Below are 13,002 nucleotides of genomic sequence, written 5' to 3'. Positions count from 1 at the left end.
GAGTCTTACTTTTGTGGCTAGATTTAATTTTTTAATTTATTTTATTATTTGATGTTGATTTTTTTTTTACATAGAGTTTCCTTTCATTTCTTAGTCATTTGTGGATGGATGTCTCTTGCACAACAATGTTAGTCCTCATTTAAAACGTTTCAAATGAGAAAAAAAAGAAAAAAAATGTGTTAGACTGAAAAAAATCTTGTTGGAACCTCAATCTCCTAGAGTTACTCTGAAGTTCTTCAGTTTCAAAAACACTGTTCTCAAATGGGAAACCATTTTACAGAGGCAAACTTATGTATAAAGTTATTGCAAAGAGTTCTTCCATTTCTTCATGAAAACAGCAAAGGAGGACACACTTGCTATTCATATAATAATTTGAGTAAGTAAGTAATTTGCTAAAAAAAATGATCATTTTAATGGGTTGCAAAATACTCAAAAAAAGTGTTCTTTGGAAAATGAAAGGTTAGCCAAATTACATCTGTAAACATTCATAGAGGAAGTGTAAAAGGGTGTTTTAATGTTTTGAAATAATTGCATGTTTCAATAAATATATGTGCTTTGCATTGCAAGAACATCAGAGAGTTAATTGGAATCTTGTTACTCCTTTGCTGCTAAGGAATAAGGAAAAGTTCACTCAAAAGTCACTGCTGCGATTGCAAAAATCTGGCTCTCTTCTGTGGCTTCAAAATGATCTTCACTGCCTGATGAACAGCTGACGTTAAGCAACAATATGCAGAATACTTACAAAATACTAAAGGCCCATTTTTAAATGAACTAAAAATAGAGGACGACTGTTTATAACACTCCCTCCGATTATAGAACTTTTGTACTGACTTTGACATACGGCTTAAATGAATAAATTTAGAGTCAGACTGTTTCCAAATGTGTAACTGGTAGTTTGACTTTGCTCACTGTTGCCTCATTTGTGCTCATGTTTCCACCCAAACCACAGAAATGATACACTTTTACCGTGTAAAGCAACAACATAATTGTGTTTTATTTTATATCCTCAAAAATTCCTTAACACATCCCTCTCTTTAAACAAATAAAAGGACTAACTCATGACATTTAGGCTTTGTCTGCTCTGGGCTCTTCAGACAGTCACTGAGGTATTTTTGTGGCACACCACTTTAGATGTACATCTCCTGTAATGACTTTCTGAAAGAGTCCATCATTTTTAAAGGGTCAGCCCTGCATTCTTTTGGAAGTTCACAGGAAGTGTGCTACAATGGAGAACAAAATGGTCAGAGGCGTGGTCCAGCAGCAGACACACATGCTAGCACACGCACATGCATGCATGCACACATGCACACACACACACACACACACACACTACACACACACACACACACACACACACACACACACACACACACACACACACACACACACACACACACAGACACGGAGTAGAGGAAGTCGTGAGGTGGTGTTAAATGACATGGGCAGACTTTTAAAAAGGTGGAGACTGTGCTGCTTCACAGTGTCTGAAGGGGAAATGCAAACATGTTCCACTTTGCTGACCAGTCGTCTCTATGTGAGTGCCGCCCACAGAGACACCGTGTCTGCATGTTTTTCTACAAGAGCTCATTTAAGAATATGCAGCATCTGAAACATGAGGGGAATGTGTGTGTGTGCGTGCGTGCGTGTTTAATTTAGGAGAGTGAATGGAGCCAGAGAGATGATTATGGACACATACAATCAATAAGAACTCACAGGGCAAAGATTTTTATTTGGGGGGCCTACTAGGATCAGCCTGCGGTCAGCGGCTGCATACTGACAACAATCAATAATGAGGCCTGCTGTGCTTGGGTGCCACCACTTTTTCAGATTCATTTAGCATTTTCCCTGCTCTAAGCCTTTTGGAGTGAAAATGTGCAAAAGCAGAATCCATTTTAGTTTTTTGTCTGAGTCACCCTCCTCTGTCCAAAGACGTTTAGTTTGTTATGACTGACATCTCTGCTATTTAAATGGCCCACAGTAAAAGTCAGAGTCTAAAGTCCTCATTATAGAAGCAGTTAGGGCCACACAGGTAATAAATAGCTCTGTCTTTTGGCTGTGACAGAAATAAAGCCTATCATAAAGATCAGCTTTCACCCCGAAGTAAGACTGTTTATCTTATTCAGTAACAAAAATATTGTCATACAGCGTTGTGGTGCAGACGATGTATGACCAATAAAATGACCTAATGAAAGGAGGGTTATGACTGTCATTAGTAATACATAGTAGAACGATCAATGCATGTTTGAGATTTGAACCTGTACATTAGCAGGAGAAGTGCCCATGTGTGACATCCTGCAGACTAAGTTCTGCACCATGTAGTGCTATGTTGGGTACAAAGAGCCACTGTGTCAGTAATGGGGCACACAGACCTCAGCTCCCATGGGATAAACAGCTGCAGTACATGCACAAAAACAGTGAAGACATGCACAGTCTTAAAGCAAAGAGACGATTTTGTATATTCAGAGGAATACATTTAGTTTGTTCTCATCCAAGTGAAATTGACATGTTCTTTTAATGCCTTTTTAAACCTCTACTGTAGAGGTCAACGTTTTCATATTTCCTCCTTTGTATTGTTAAACATCTATGGTAACTTAGACATGAAAAAAATGTTACGTTACTAGTATATAAACATGTTTATTTCCAATGTAAAAAAAGGGCACTTCAACAAGGAATTTGATTGGGATTTTGTGGCTTTTGGAGCGAGCCTCAAGTGGAGACTCAAGGAACTGCAATATGTTGCACTTCTGTATTGGGCTTCATTAAAAAAAAACACAAAGAAAAACAGGAAAGTGTTTCTTGGCCTCACTTTCATGTGCTATTGCTCCTTTTTCTGAGAATTTATTTGGAGGACTTTTTAACGTTACCCATTTTTTAAATTGGATGAAGAAGGTAGCCTACTGTACTTCAATACATGTTTGTCGGTAAAAGTTACTTGTCTGATTAAAAAGGTTATTTTGTAAACTGATTTTATTTCAAAGATGTAATTAATTAGATTCAATTAGAAGGATACCGTTTGAGAGCTTTTACGTTCGAGTTTATTAAAGGAACAACCTATTTAACACTGCGTATGCTGTAACATTTAGAAGTCTCTGTGGAAGGAGAAGTGAGGTCAGAAAATAGACTAATATCTCACCCTTTCTATAAACATGAACACATTTATTCAAAGTAGAGATCCTCTCTCGCCTATAGGCCAACTGCTTTTGAACTGCTCATTGGTAACGATAAAGCTCATAGCAGCCTCCCCCCTCCCTCCCTCCCGTGTGGTTTCACGCTTTTGATCCCAGAGGGACCTCGCGTTTTACATTCCTGGCATTCCGACCTCAGTCCCTCCTCGGTTACTTATTATCGCCGCCTGCTCTCTCCACAATCATTTCACAGCAAGAGAGCGAAGCAGCCCGTCCGGGGGGAGGAAGATGAGACACGATTGACTCGTAAAAAGTCACGGAAACAGTGGAATTACTCTGATCTTTTAACTTCGAGGACGAGAAACAACGTTTGGAAACGATGCGAGCGTGAGCTGGTAAGAGGAGCGTCTTTTTCTCAACCTTCTTTTTCCACGACAGAAAAACGAGTAAAAACACAGATAAAGTAACCAAATAATGACGTGTGATATACAAGACGATACTGTAGAGTCTTGTGGGAATTAAAAAATTGCATTTTAATCCCAAAACTGTGCTCTCAGAGAAACAATAAAGTTATTTTACAATTCGGTTTTGTGCGCTTTTGCTCCCCCGTGAGATTGGAATTTTTGGCGCATGCTGTTTCAGCCTGCTGTGGAAAATGTGTCCACATCTCTGTGTTGTCGCTGTTGGTTAAATTAACTCATAAGGCTATAATATTGTATATTCATAGGCCTATATGGCTAACTCTAAATGCATCGCGATTGCAGAGGTTTATAGGATTTTAAATCACACCTTTAAAGTCTATGTTGCTAATGTATCTCTAACGCCAAGGCCTACATACCTTATTAATACGCAGTCTTTCATCTACATGTGACTTTCATTGATAAGTTAAACTTACCAGCTGTCTTGTGCACTGATAGTTGTTTTTTTTCCTCCTCTATTTCTAGATTCACAGCGGATTTTCTGAAGTAACACTCACCACGAAGGAATTCACCTAATCTTTATAGAATAAATAAACACAAAAGAAGCATGTCCTCCACTGAAGAGCCGTCTGGAACGGTCCTACACCGGCTCATCCAGGAGCAGCTCCGCTACGGAAACCCTACAGACACCCGCACCTTACTTGCCATCCAGCAGCAGGCCCTGCGTGGAGGCAGTGGAAGCAACAGTGGACCCAGCAGCGGAGGCGACATGGGCAGGAGCCCACGGTCCTCTTTGGAGAGTCTGACCCAAGAGGAACTACCTTTCCCACAGCTCTCTGCGAGACAGGAGCCTCAGGGCCAGGAGCACCAGGGTGACTACCACCACTCAGAAAGTGGCTACCCGCTTTACCCGGTGCACGGGGAAGAGCTGCCAACATACGAGCAGGCCAAGGCACACTCTCAATATCTAGCTTCTCATTGGGGAACCACGGACCCCATCAGGCAGCTCCATGACGGTAACCTCCTGCATGAGGGGCTCTTCCACGAAGAGACAGATCTGATGGAGCTGAAGTGCAGCCATGCGCGGTCTCTAAGTGAGCATCGCATGCAGATATCTCTGGAGAGGAGTGATGCAGCTGCTAAGGCAGAGGCCCTCAAAAGCACTTCTCACAGCTACCCTGAGCTCCCTTACTACCCACCACAGGCCCCTCAGATAGTGGGGCCTAGTCTGGACAAGCGCAGCCCACCTCCAGAATACTCAACTCCCATCCAGGGCCAAGGATTTATCCCTCAGCAGGTCCAAGAGCCAATGCAAGCACAGCAGCACAGGTACAAAGACCACTCTGGAGGATAACATTGTGTGTAATACTACTTTAACATTACATCACAGTCTGTGGTGTAGTTATTGTATGAGAGCCAGCCATGTAATCATCGTTGTCATTGTGTTTCACATGCGTAAACACATACTTATCGATGTTAGTCACATCGTACTGATTTCCTTCTTAACATACTTGGAGCAAAACAAGTCCAGCCCTGTAGCTGGTTGTAATGCTTGGCATACTGGAAAAGGATAGCTGCACATGCTTGTGTTGCCTCAGATGCTTTTACAATAGTATGTTCTTCATATAGGCTTCTACCTCCTTCTCAGCTATTGGAGTCAGCTTGTCTTCATGCTGGTAGAAATTAGCCTCAGATTCCAGATGCCGTCCTCAAAAATAAAAATAAAAACTTCTTACACCTGTAACTTCAGGTTCCCAGAGCAATATATATATATATTTTTTACTTCTTTCACAGATTTGTCCAACCCCACCAGGCTGCTGAACTGCCCTGTTACAGCACATTCACCACCCTGCCCCCTGCTGGCCTGGAGGAGCCCAACCAGGTGGAGCTGCTGCTCATGGAGAATGAGAGGCTTCGGCATGAGCTGGAATTGCACAGGGAGAAAACCGGACGTATTCAGAAGGTAAGCGAATGAATGAGTTATGAGAGATTTTTTTTTTTTTTTTTCGGTAAGAGAGCTGACATTCCTCACAGATGTTTCACAACAACCGCTGAACTCTAAAGTTACTGACGGCAGCATAAAACGTTAAAAAGTGAAATCAGAGGGAAAGCATCTCAGCCACCTGTTGAAACACAACCCCAGTGGACAGTTGTCTCTCCTTCGTCCAAACTCCAGGCACACTCCCTCATCTGCGCGGCACAGATGAGATCAGCAGCTGCTACCTTTCATACCATAGAGGTCACAGCCTGCTACTGTGTTTACACACTTCTTTCATTGTGGAGCTGACCTGGTTGAGGCCATAGAGTTTGTGTTCATGTGTGTGTGCTTCCACAGAGGCCATAGATTTTCAGCATAATCTAGGGCTGGTCAGACAGCAGTCGATTGGGTTGACTCACGCACACAGCTGATGAGGGAGGGGGTGGAGGTCAATAGCAGGTGGTGTGAAAAAGTAAAAGGCCACTTTTGTTTAGACCAAACAGCCTTTTTCTTAACTTGTTTGTCTTTTTGCCAAACAAACCAACCTAAAATAAGAGGTATTCTTGTTCAGCATTGTGGAAACAGCTTCACAAGACACATGGCACCTCAGCCAATCTTTGTAAAAATCCACCCACTCTCTGCTGGTGTTATGTCACATGGCCCTTGTCTCAGGCTTTAAGAATGATAATTGCCGGGGTTGGAAAGTTTTCTCCGTCAGGCCGCAGCCCTGAGTAAACATGCCTATGTGACTGCTATAATGGTGGGTTTCTCTTTGCCGTTTCCACAACTCCAGGCACAGGCATGCATGCCTTCCCTCTGCTGGCAGTGCTTCCAGACGTGTGTGTGTGTGTGTGTGTGTGTGTGTGTGTGTGTGTGTGTGTGTGTGTGTGTGTGTGTGTGTGTGTGTGTGTGTGTGTGTGTGTGTGTGTGTGTGTGTGTGTGTGTGTGTGTGTGTGTGTGTGTGTGTGTGTGATTCTACAGTGTGTTGTGTAAATGTGAGTCTTGTACACTCACACACCTGGAACCAGAGCTATCAGCCCTCAGGAATGTAAAAAAAAAAAATCAGTCTCTCACAGGGAGTGGTGCGGGCGCGAATTCCTTTTCAGTGCTGTACCACACACACACTGAGTGTACTCAATACAAAACAGTCACATATGTACCCATATGTTTATTGTACATAGTGTATGACTCTATCCCAACCTATAAAGTAGGTTAACCAAAAATATCCTTTATTTTTCCCTTCTCTTTTTATTCTTCAATCCTCCCACATTTCCTCCACCTTTCTCTCTTTTGTTTTTAGTTGGAGCAGGAGATCCAGCGTATTTCAGAGGCCTATGAAACACTGATGCAGGGAAGCAGTAAGAGGGAAAACCTGGAGCAGACACTAAGGAAGAGGCTGGTGGCTGAGATCAGGAGGCTGCAAGATTTTAATAGAGACCTTCGAGGTATTGACTACTGCCATACATTTCATCGGTTTGAATACTTTTCTTTCTTGACTTGCAATCTAAAATGTAAACAATTTGTAACATTTTCTATCACAGAAAACTTGGAAAATGCCAGAACACATGTAGCAAAAGAAGTAGAAGTAGCTGACCATAACCAGCACATCATGGCCAAGCTCCTTGAACAAAGTAAGTTCTTCATTCTTTTTTTGGCTTGACTTGTAAGGAAGAAACAAACTGTGAGGCATGTAACTAAAGCATTTAAAGCCCAGTGTCCTTTCTTCATGTCAGCCCGAGATGGGACTTTGAAATATAATCAACATATGAAATGTCACAGAAGCGGAACAAAAAACAAACAAACTCAGCACTAACACTGACATAACAATACATGATGCAGAAGATCGTTGAATTAAATAAAGACTGAATACATGACGGAGCCTCTTTTACAAACTGTTCCAGTGTGAGTTTCAAATAATTCCATCAGGATCCAATTTGACTTCTGCAAGTTTTTGTAGCTATGGCATCCTTCATGCTGGAATTTGTCTTGCATAACACATGGTCATCTGGCGACAAGGCTTAATAATAGGGAATTGAATTCCCTCTTAAGGAAGTGAGGAGGCTCTAAATCACAGAGTGGCAGTGGAAGTGGTGGGGCTGAGGCTCACCCACCTGTTGTTAGCGTGATTTATATTGTCTGTTTAAGGAACTGGACCCAAGCAGAGTGCTGCTGTTTGTATGGCCTTGATGAGGAATTCTCTGTGCTATGTGGGTCAAAGGGATAGGGGGGCTTTCTCTCCCTTCCTCCTCCTCCTTCCTCCTCTCAGCATTCCAGAAGTGCTTTGCTAAATGAAGAACACTGGCCACCATGTAGCAAATCTGGTGCTTGTTACTGGGGTTATACTCGCAGTGGGAAATTTGTAGAAAATCTGCAGTATTTTGTTTTTAGTCAACAACCCTTATGCAGAATTGTAATGATTTTATAAATAACTTGTCAAGCATGTATTAAACCCAGACTGTCTGTCGTTTTCCTTAGACGAGGAGCAGAACTTTGAGAGGGAGCGGGTCGAGCGGGAGGTGCAGCGATTTCGCTCAATGGCGGATGAGCAGAGTGTGAGGGCAAAAAGACTTGAGGAGGCCCTGGAGGCGGCTCGGGAGCGGGGTCGCCAGCTCGAGGAGGAGTTGAGGAGGAAGAGGGCCTATGTGGAGAAAGTGGAGAGGCTTCAGAGCGCGCTGGCCCAGCTGCAGTCCACCTGCGAGAAGAGGGAGAGCCTTGAGATGAAGCTCAGGACGCGATTAGAGCAGGAGCTGAGGAGTCTGAGAGCACAGCAGGTACGTTCACAACACAAACGAGCAAAAACAAAATCATTTTCACACTTCCGTACTGTAATATTTCAATCAAGCAAATTCTTTTTTTTCCTACTTCAGAGGCAGTCCCAGCCACCAGGAGTGACCATGGGCTCCCTCCAAGAGCGCCTGCGTGAGCGGGAGGAGCGAATCCTGGCCCTGGAAGCTGACATGGTCCGCTGGGAGCAGAAGTATTTAGAAGAGAGCACTATGAGGCAGTTTGCAATGGAGGTGGCTGCTACTGCTGCAGCTCAGAGGTAAAGATCCCCCTTTGCCTGAAATATGCTCCTATGTGAACATGTTCCCTTCTGTTAATTTGAACTTGAGTGAATAAAGTCTTTTGCTTTTGCAGAGACACCACCATCATTAACCACTCGCCCTGCCACTCCTCTAACAACAGCTTCAACGAGGAGCTGCCGCCTGCTGACTACAGGAATCAGGAGATGGAGAACAGGTGTGTACTTACTATTGTGCTTCCATTTGTAAAGCCTTACTTGTATGACATGTTTTATTAACATTTCTGCTTCCTGCCTTGTTTTGGAATGTTTCCCTTTTTGGATAAGGATCCGTGCACTCTATGCTCAGATCTTGGAAAAGGATGCCGTGATCAAGATTCTTAACCAGCGGCTGCACCAGGACCAAGGCAGGAAGGACGAGCAAAATCATCGTACAAACCTGCTAAATCTGGCAGGGGCTCCTCTCCGAACTGCCTCCTCCACGCCCTCTATCAGTATCACATCAAGCAGCGTTAAGAGTAGAGGTGAGAGACTTAATGATGCCTTCTTTAATAATTTAGTTGGCTGTTAATAATGTTTAGCAGCGGACTGTACTTCTTACATCACATGACACCATAACAAAAAAAAACCAACATATTTATTGGGTGTAGTTTAATACACTTCTCTCTAGATCTAGTGGAATATTCTAAAAAATATGCAAATATTTTTGTAATTAGAGTAAAAATGTAGCCCTCTGCTGACATATACTCACATTATTTCTCTGTTATTTTTTTTTTAGGAAAGAGTCTTTCAGATGATCAAACTTTGCCAAACCGTCTGCCAAAGTTCTCTGCCCAGTCTGAACCTGGAACCTTAGAGCGGCAGGTGGAGGGACCCAAAGCCAGGGAGGCTGCCAGCACTACTAAGCTCAACAGTGGTGAGTGATAAACCAAACTTTAATGATAAACAATTTGCACACATGCAGCACAGAGCAGGGGAGGGCAATCTTCAGTCTGCATAACAGCATATTTGGACCTCGACTTCATGGATGTTTACATTGATTAACCGTGCCGCCTCTAAAGCAGCCAATCAGATAGCATGTGTGCAGGTCATGGTTCATAATGTAGGCCTGGAGGAATGTGCAGGTTTAGGATAATAATGTAGATCTGTTGACCGAGTAAATTTACTGTTTTTGAGTGCAGAAACTCTTCAACCTTTGATCATACTCGCTGCGCTAAACCAATTCGCCTTAAAACATTTAGAAAGTTATTCATTTTCTGTCTTTCTTTTTTTTCCCCCTCTCAGACAAAGAAGCGCCTAAGAAGTTGTTATTAAACCCCTTCAGAGGCCTGGATGAGCTGGAGTCAGAGGCAGTGGAGATCTTCATTTAAAGAAACAAGAGGTGGAGGATTTTCACAAAAGAGACACGGAAAAAAAAAAAAAAGCGAATCTGTGAAGAGTGCAAGTCTTTGAATAGAGAATGGAGTAAATATTGGATGCAAGAATGTTGTGGAAAGAGGCCAAAGCACGAAAAAAAAAAAAAAAAGGACTGTTTTCACATTAAAGAGAGAGCGAGCTGTGCTCCGGCTCACTCTTCCTCTCACTGAACTGGACAGCTGCAGGCAGTTTGTGCAGCCAGGAGAGAAAAGATGAATCTTCTGAGGTACTCTGACAGTATTGTGGATTGTAATAGGGCAACATTTTCTCAGAGAGTGTATGCCAAAATATTTATATAAATATACTATATATATATATATATATATATATATATATATATATATATAATTGCTGCTTTCCCCTCCTCTTTTGATCCCCTTTCCCTATCCAGTAAATTAAAGCTACATATTTATCTTATCTGGTGACCACATTCCCCAAATATAGTGTAAAGTCCAAGCTCTTCAAGAAAAATAAAATCAAAACAAATCTAAGGTGTCTATCTTAAGTCACCCTTTTCCCATCACATGGATGTGTTCACAAAGTGTTTATGAAATCTGCCCTCTTTTCAATCAACTAAACTGAGAAGACACATGAAACACTGCTGATTTAAACGCTCTTGCTGTCCATGTTTCTTGAGCTCGAGCAGCTGGTTCTGCAGAAGCTTCAGAAGTGTGGCAACCGTGAGATGCAGAATATATGTAAAAGAAAATGTGCTTTTCTGGTTTGTTTTTGCCACCTGTTCCTTTTTTTTGGGATGTGTTGCATCATGATGTTGATTTCATCATCTGTTGCTTTTATCGGATGACTTCTCAGAGTATGTTTGCATGAGTGAATACAGTATGTGAGTGTGTTTCCTGATGTGCTGATTCTGCTGGTTTGGTCACCACTGAGGGAAAGAAAAACAGTTTAATAAAAAAAAGAAACTACAGTGCGTTGTTTACTGTGAGCTTTGAACTAACAAAACAGGTTAATTATTATTATATATTTTATACAGATGTTTGTATTGTTGTTTTAGTTAAATTAGAGCTTTGAGCAGGATGCCAAAGAGTTTATGTTTGTTTGTTGTAAGTTATGTACCGACAATCACGGTCATGTCAAGCTGTACACAACCAACCGCGTGTTGACTTCAAAAACAGACATTTCTGTGAACTTCAACCCATATGAAGGTTTCTACAGTTGAATTCATGCAACATTTCATAAAGCAATAAAATATTTGAAGATACATAAAGTAACTCTGGCTGTTTTCTATTTGATTAGATTTGATCTTAAATGGATTCTTCTTCTAGAACAGAATTTGTCCCTCCTCTTGTTTCACTACCTCTTCTCTCATAGTGTCACCCTATCTCTTCATTCCTGTGCTCTGTTGCAGCGCTCTTCATTAATGAATACCAGAGCTGCATTCTTTTGGGTTCAACTTTCTCGGGTGGCCTGCTCTCTTGTTCTCCTCTTGCCACCGAGAGCGTGCTTGACATAGATCACATTCTCAAAGGGACATGTAACCCCAGAAGTGACAAAGACAGGTTTCTCCCAGATTAGCCACTAATGCTGTTTGAAATTCTTCTGTGCCGCTGTGCACCTTTGCTAATGTGTGCTGCATTCCTACGTGTTTTTATTGCTTCCAATTTAACCAGCACCCAGTAGTGGACACTATTCCAGGCTGTGCCATTGGATATGCTGATGAGCGAATGGAGAGTGCTATTGGATCTGTTTCAGGATAGATTCTTTTCTCACTGGTAACACACACAGATATCGACTTGTACCAGTTTGGGGCTGTTGAGCTGCACCGACAGCAGCCTTCACAATAAAGTAGGACAGACTCAATGAACAATACAGTGACAACAGAGTCAACTCAGGTTTCACCACATTTGTGTGAGATATATAAAATGGCCAGGGAAGACAAGACTTCTCACATTGTTGTTGATAGCTTAAAGGTAGAGTAAGTAGCAATGCTCGTTAATTGCAGCTTGAATACATAACGCAACACCGCTTGTAAACACGAGAATTTAACTCAGGATCAATAAAATTCTACAATTCACTTAGCTGACGCTTTTATCCAAAGCGATGTATATCAGAGAGTAAGTACACCACAAGCAAGGATCTAGAAAAAAAGTTAAACAATGTCAGTAAGTGCAAATGATCAGCTTTAAGTCTGATTGGACAGAACAATTGACAACAGTTCATAAGTGCTTTAACCAGTAGGGATGTAAAGGTTAATCGTGAGGCAGTTAAAAATCTTTTCAAAGGTGTCATGGTCGAATCGGTACTTTGTAAAATGAATCGCAGTAATATCGTGAGCATCAGCAGGCGTCATCCTGGCAGAAATGTTTTGCTTCCCAAGACCAAAAATGAGAGAGGTGAGGAGATAACGGGCGAGACAAAAACTGTGTGCAAAAACTTATGGCAAGAAGACAGAGAACTACACAAATAGCATTTCATCGAAACTAAAGCACAATGAGAAGCTCCAAACACCTCCTGATTATCTCAAAATAATTTGTGAATCGTATGGTGAACTCAGTATCTTGAGTTGAGTGAATCGTTACATCCCTACTAACCAGTATAGAAACCTTTTCAAAAGTCATCGTGAACAAATAAAACCAAAAATCGAGATTGTCATCATCATCATTAACGTTGTAGATATTCTTGAAAGAGCTGTGTCTTTAGCTTTTTCTTAAAAGTGCAAAGGGATCTGCTGATCCATTGCAGTTTGGACTGTAGATGTTGGTTCATGTGACAGTGGGGTGTATTTCCTGAAAACTCTAAAGACCACTGATCTGAAAGAATGAACATCAGTGTGTTTGTTGGGACTAGATAGCCATTAACCTTTACCCTCATCAAAGTATTTATAGTACCCGTACGTTTTCTGTAACAGCTTTTGAACTTTTCAGTTTTAACTAAGCCGCACTGGAATGTATCCGGCTGCGATGTGTTTTGATAATGGGATGGGGATTTTTTTTTTTTTATCACCTCTACAAGCCTGGACTTGGACAGAAAGGATATAAACAGGAGAGATACTGCGGATGCTTTCAACAGAGGAGCTTGTAT

General features: G+C 41.8%; 2 protein-coding genes across 3 annotated transcripts in view; both read left to right on the top strand.

Annotated features, from left to right (window-relative positions):
- Window positions 1–13,002, top strand: part of LOC306826676 (zona pellucida sperm-binding protein 4-like) — a 350,754-nt gene that overhangs the window by 116,708 nt on the left and 221,044 nt on the right. The gene's annotated exons all lie outside the window — the stretch shown is intronic.
- On the top strand, window positions 3,265–11,192 carry LOC306826673 (angiomotin-like 2a). Of its 2 annotated transcripts, none has more exons than XM_079348145.1 (11): window positions 3,265–3,520; window positions 4,070–4,873; window positions 5,339–5,507; window positions 6,823–6,967; window positions 7,064–7,153; window positions 7,998–8,293; window positions 8,390–8,565; window positions 8,709–8,762; window positions 8,872–9,068; window positions 9,323–9,460; window positions 9,829–11,192. In XM_079348145.1, the coding sequence occupies exons 2-11, from the start codon at window positions 4,152–4,154 to the stop codon at window positions 9,912–9,914; spliced, it is 2,073 nt and encodes a 690-aa protein (XP_079204271.1). In that variant the 5' UTR covers window positions 3,265–3,520; window positions 4,070–4,151; the 3' UTR covers window positions 9,915–11,192. The 2 variants fall into 2 exon arrangements, with proteins under 2 accessions (XP_079204271.1, XP_079204270.1); XM_079348144.1 differs by having other exon boundaries at window positions 8,661–8,762.

Source organism: Symphodus melops (genome assembly GCF_947650265.1).
Source record: "Symphodus melops genome assembly, chromosome: 7".
NCBI classification, from domain to species: domain Eukaryota; kingdom Metazoa; phylum Chordata; class Actinopteri; order Labriformes; family Labridae; genus Symphodus; species Symphodus melops.
Note: the sequence above shows the minus strand (reverse complement) of the source record. Positions and strands in the feature narration are given on the sequence as shown.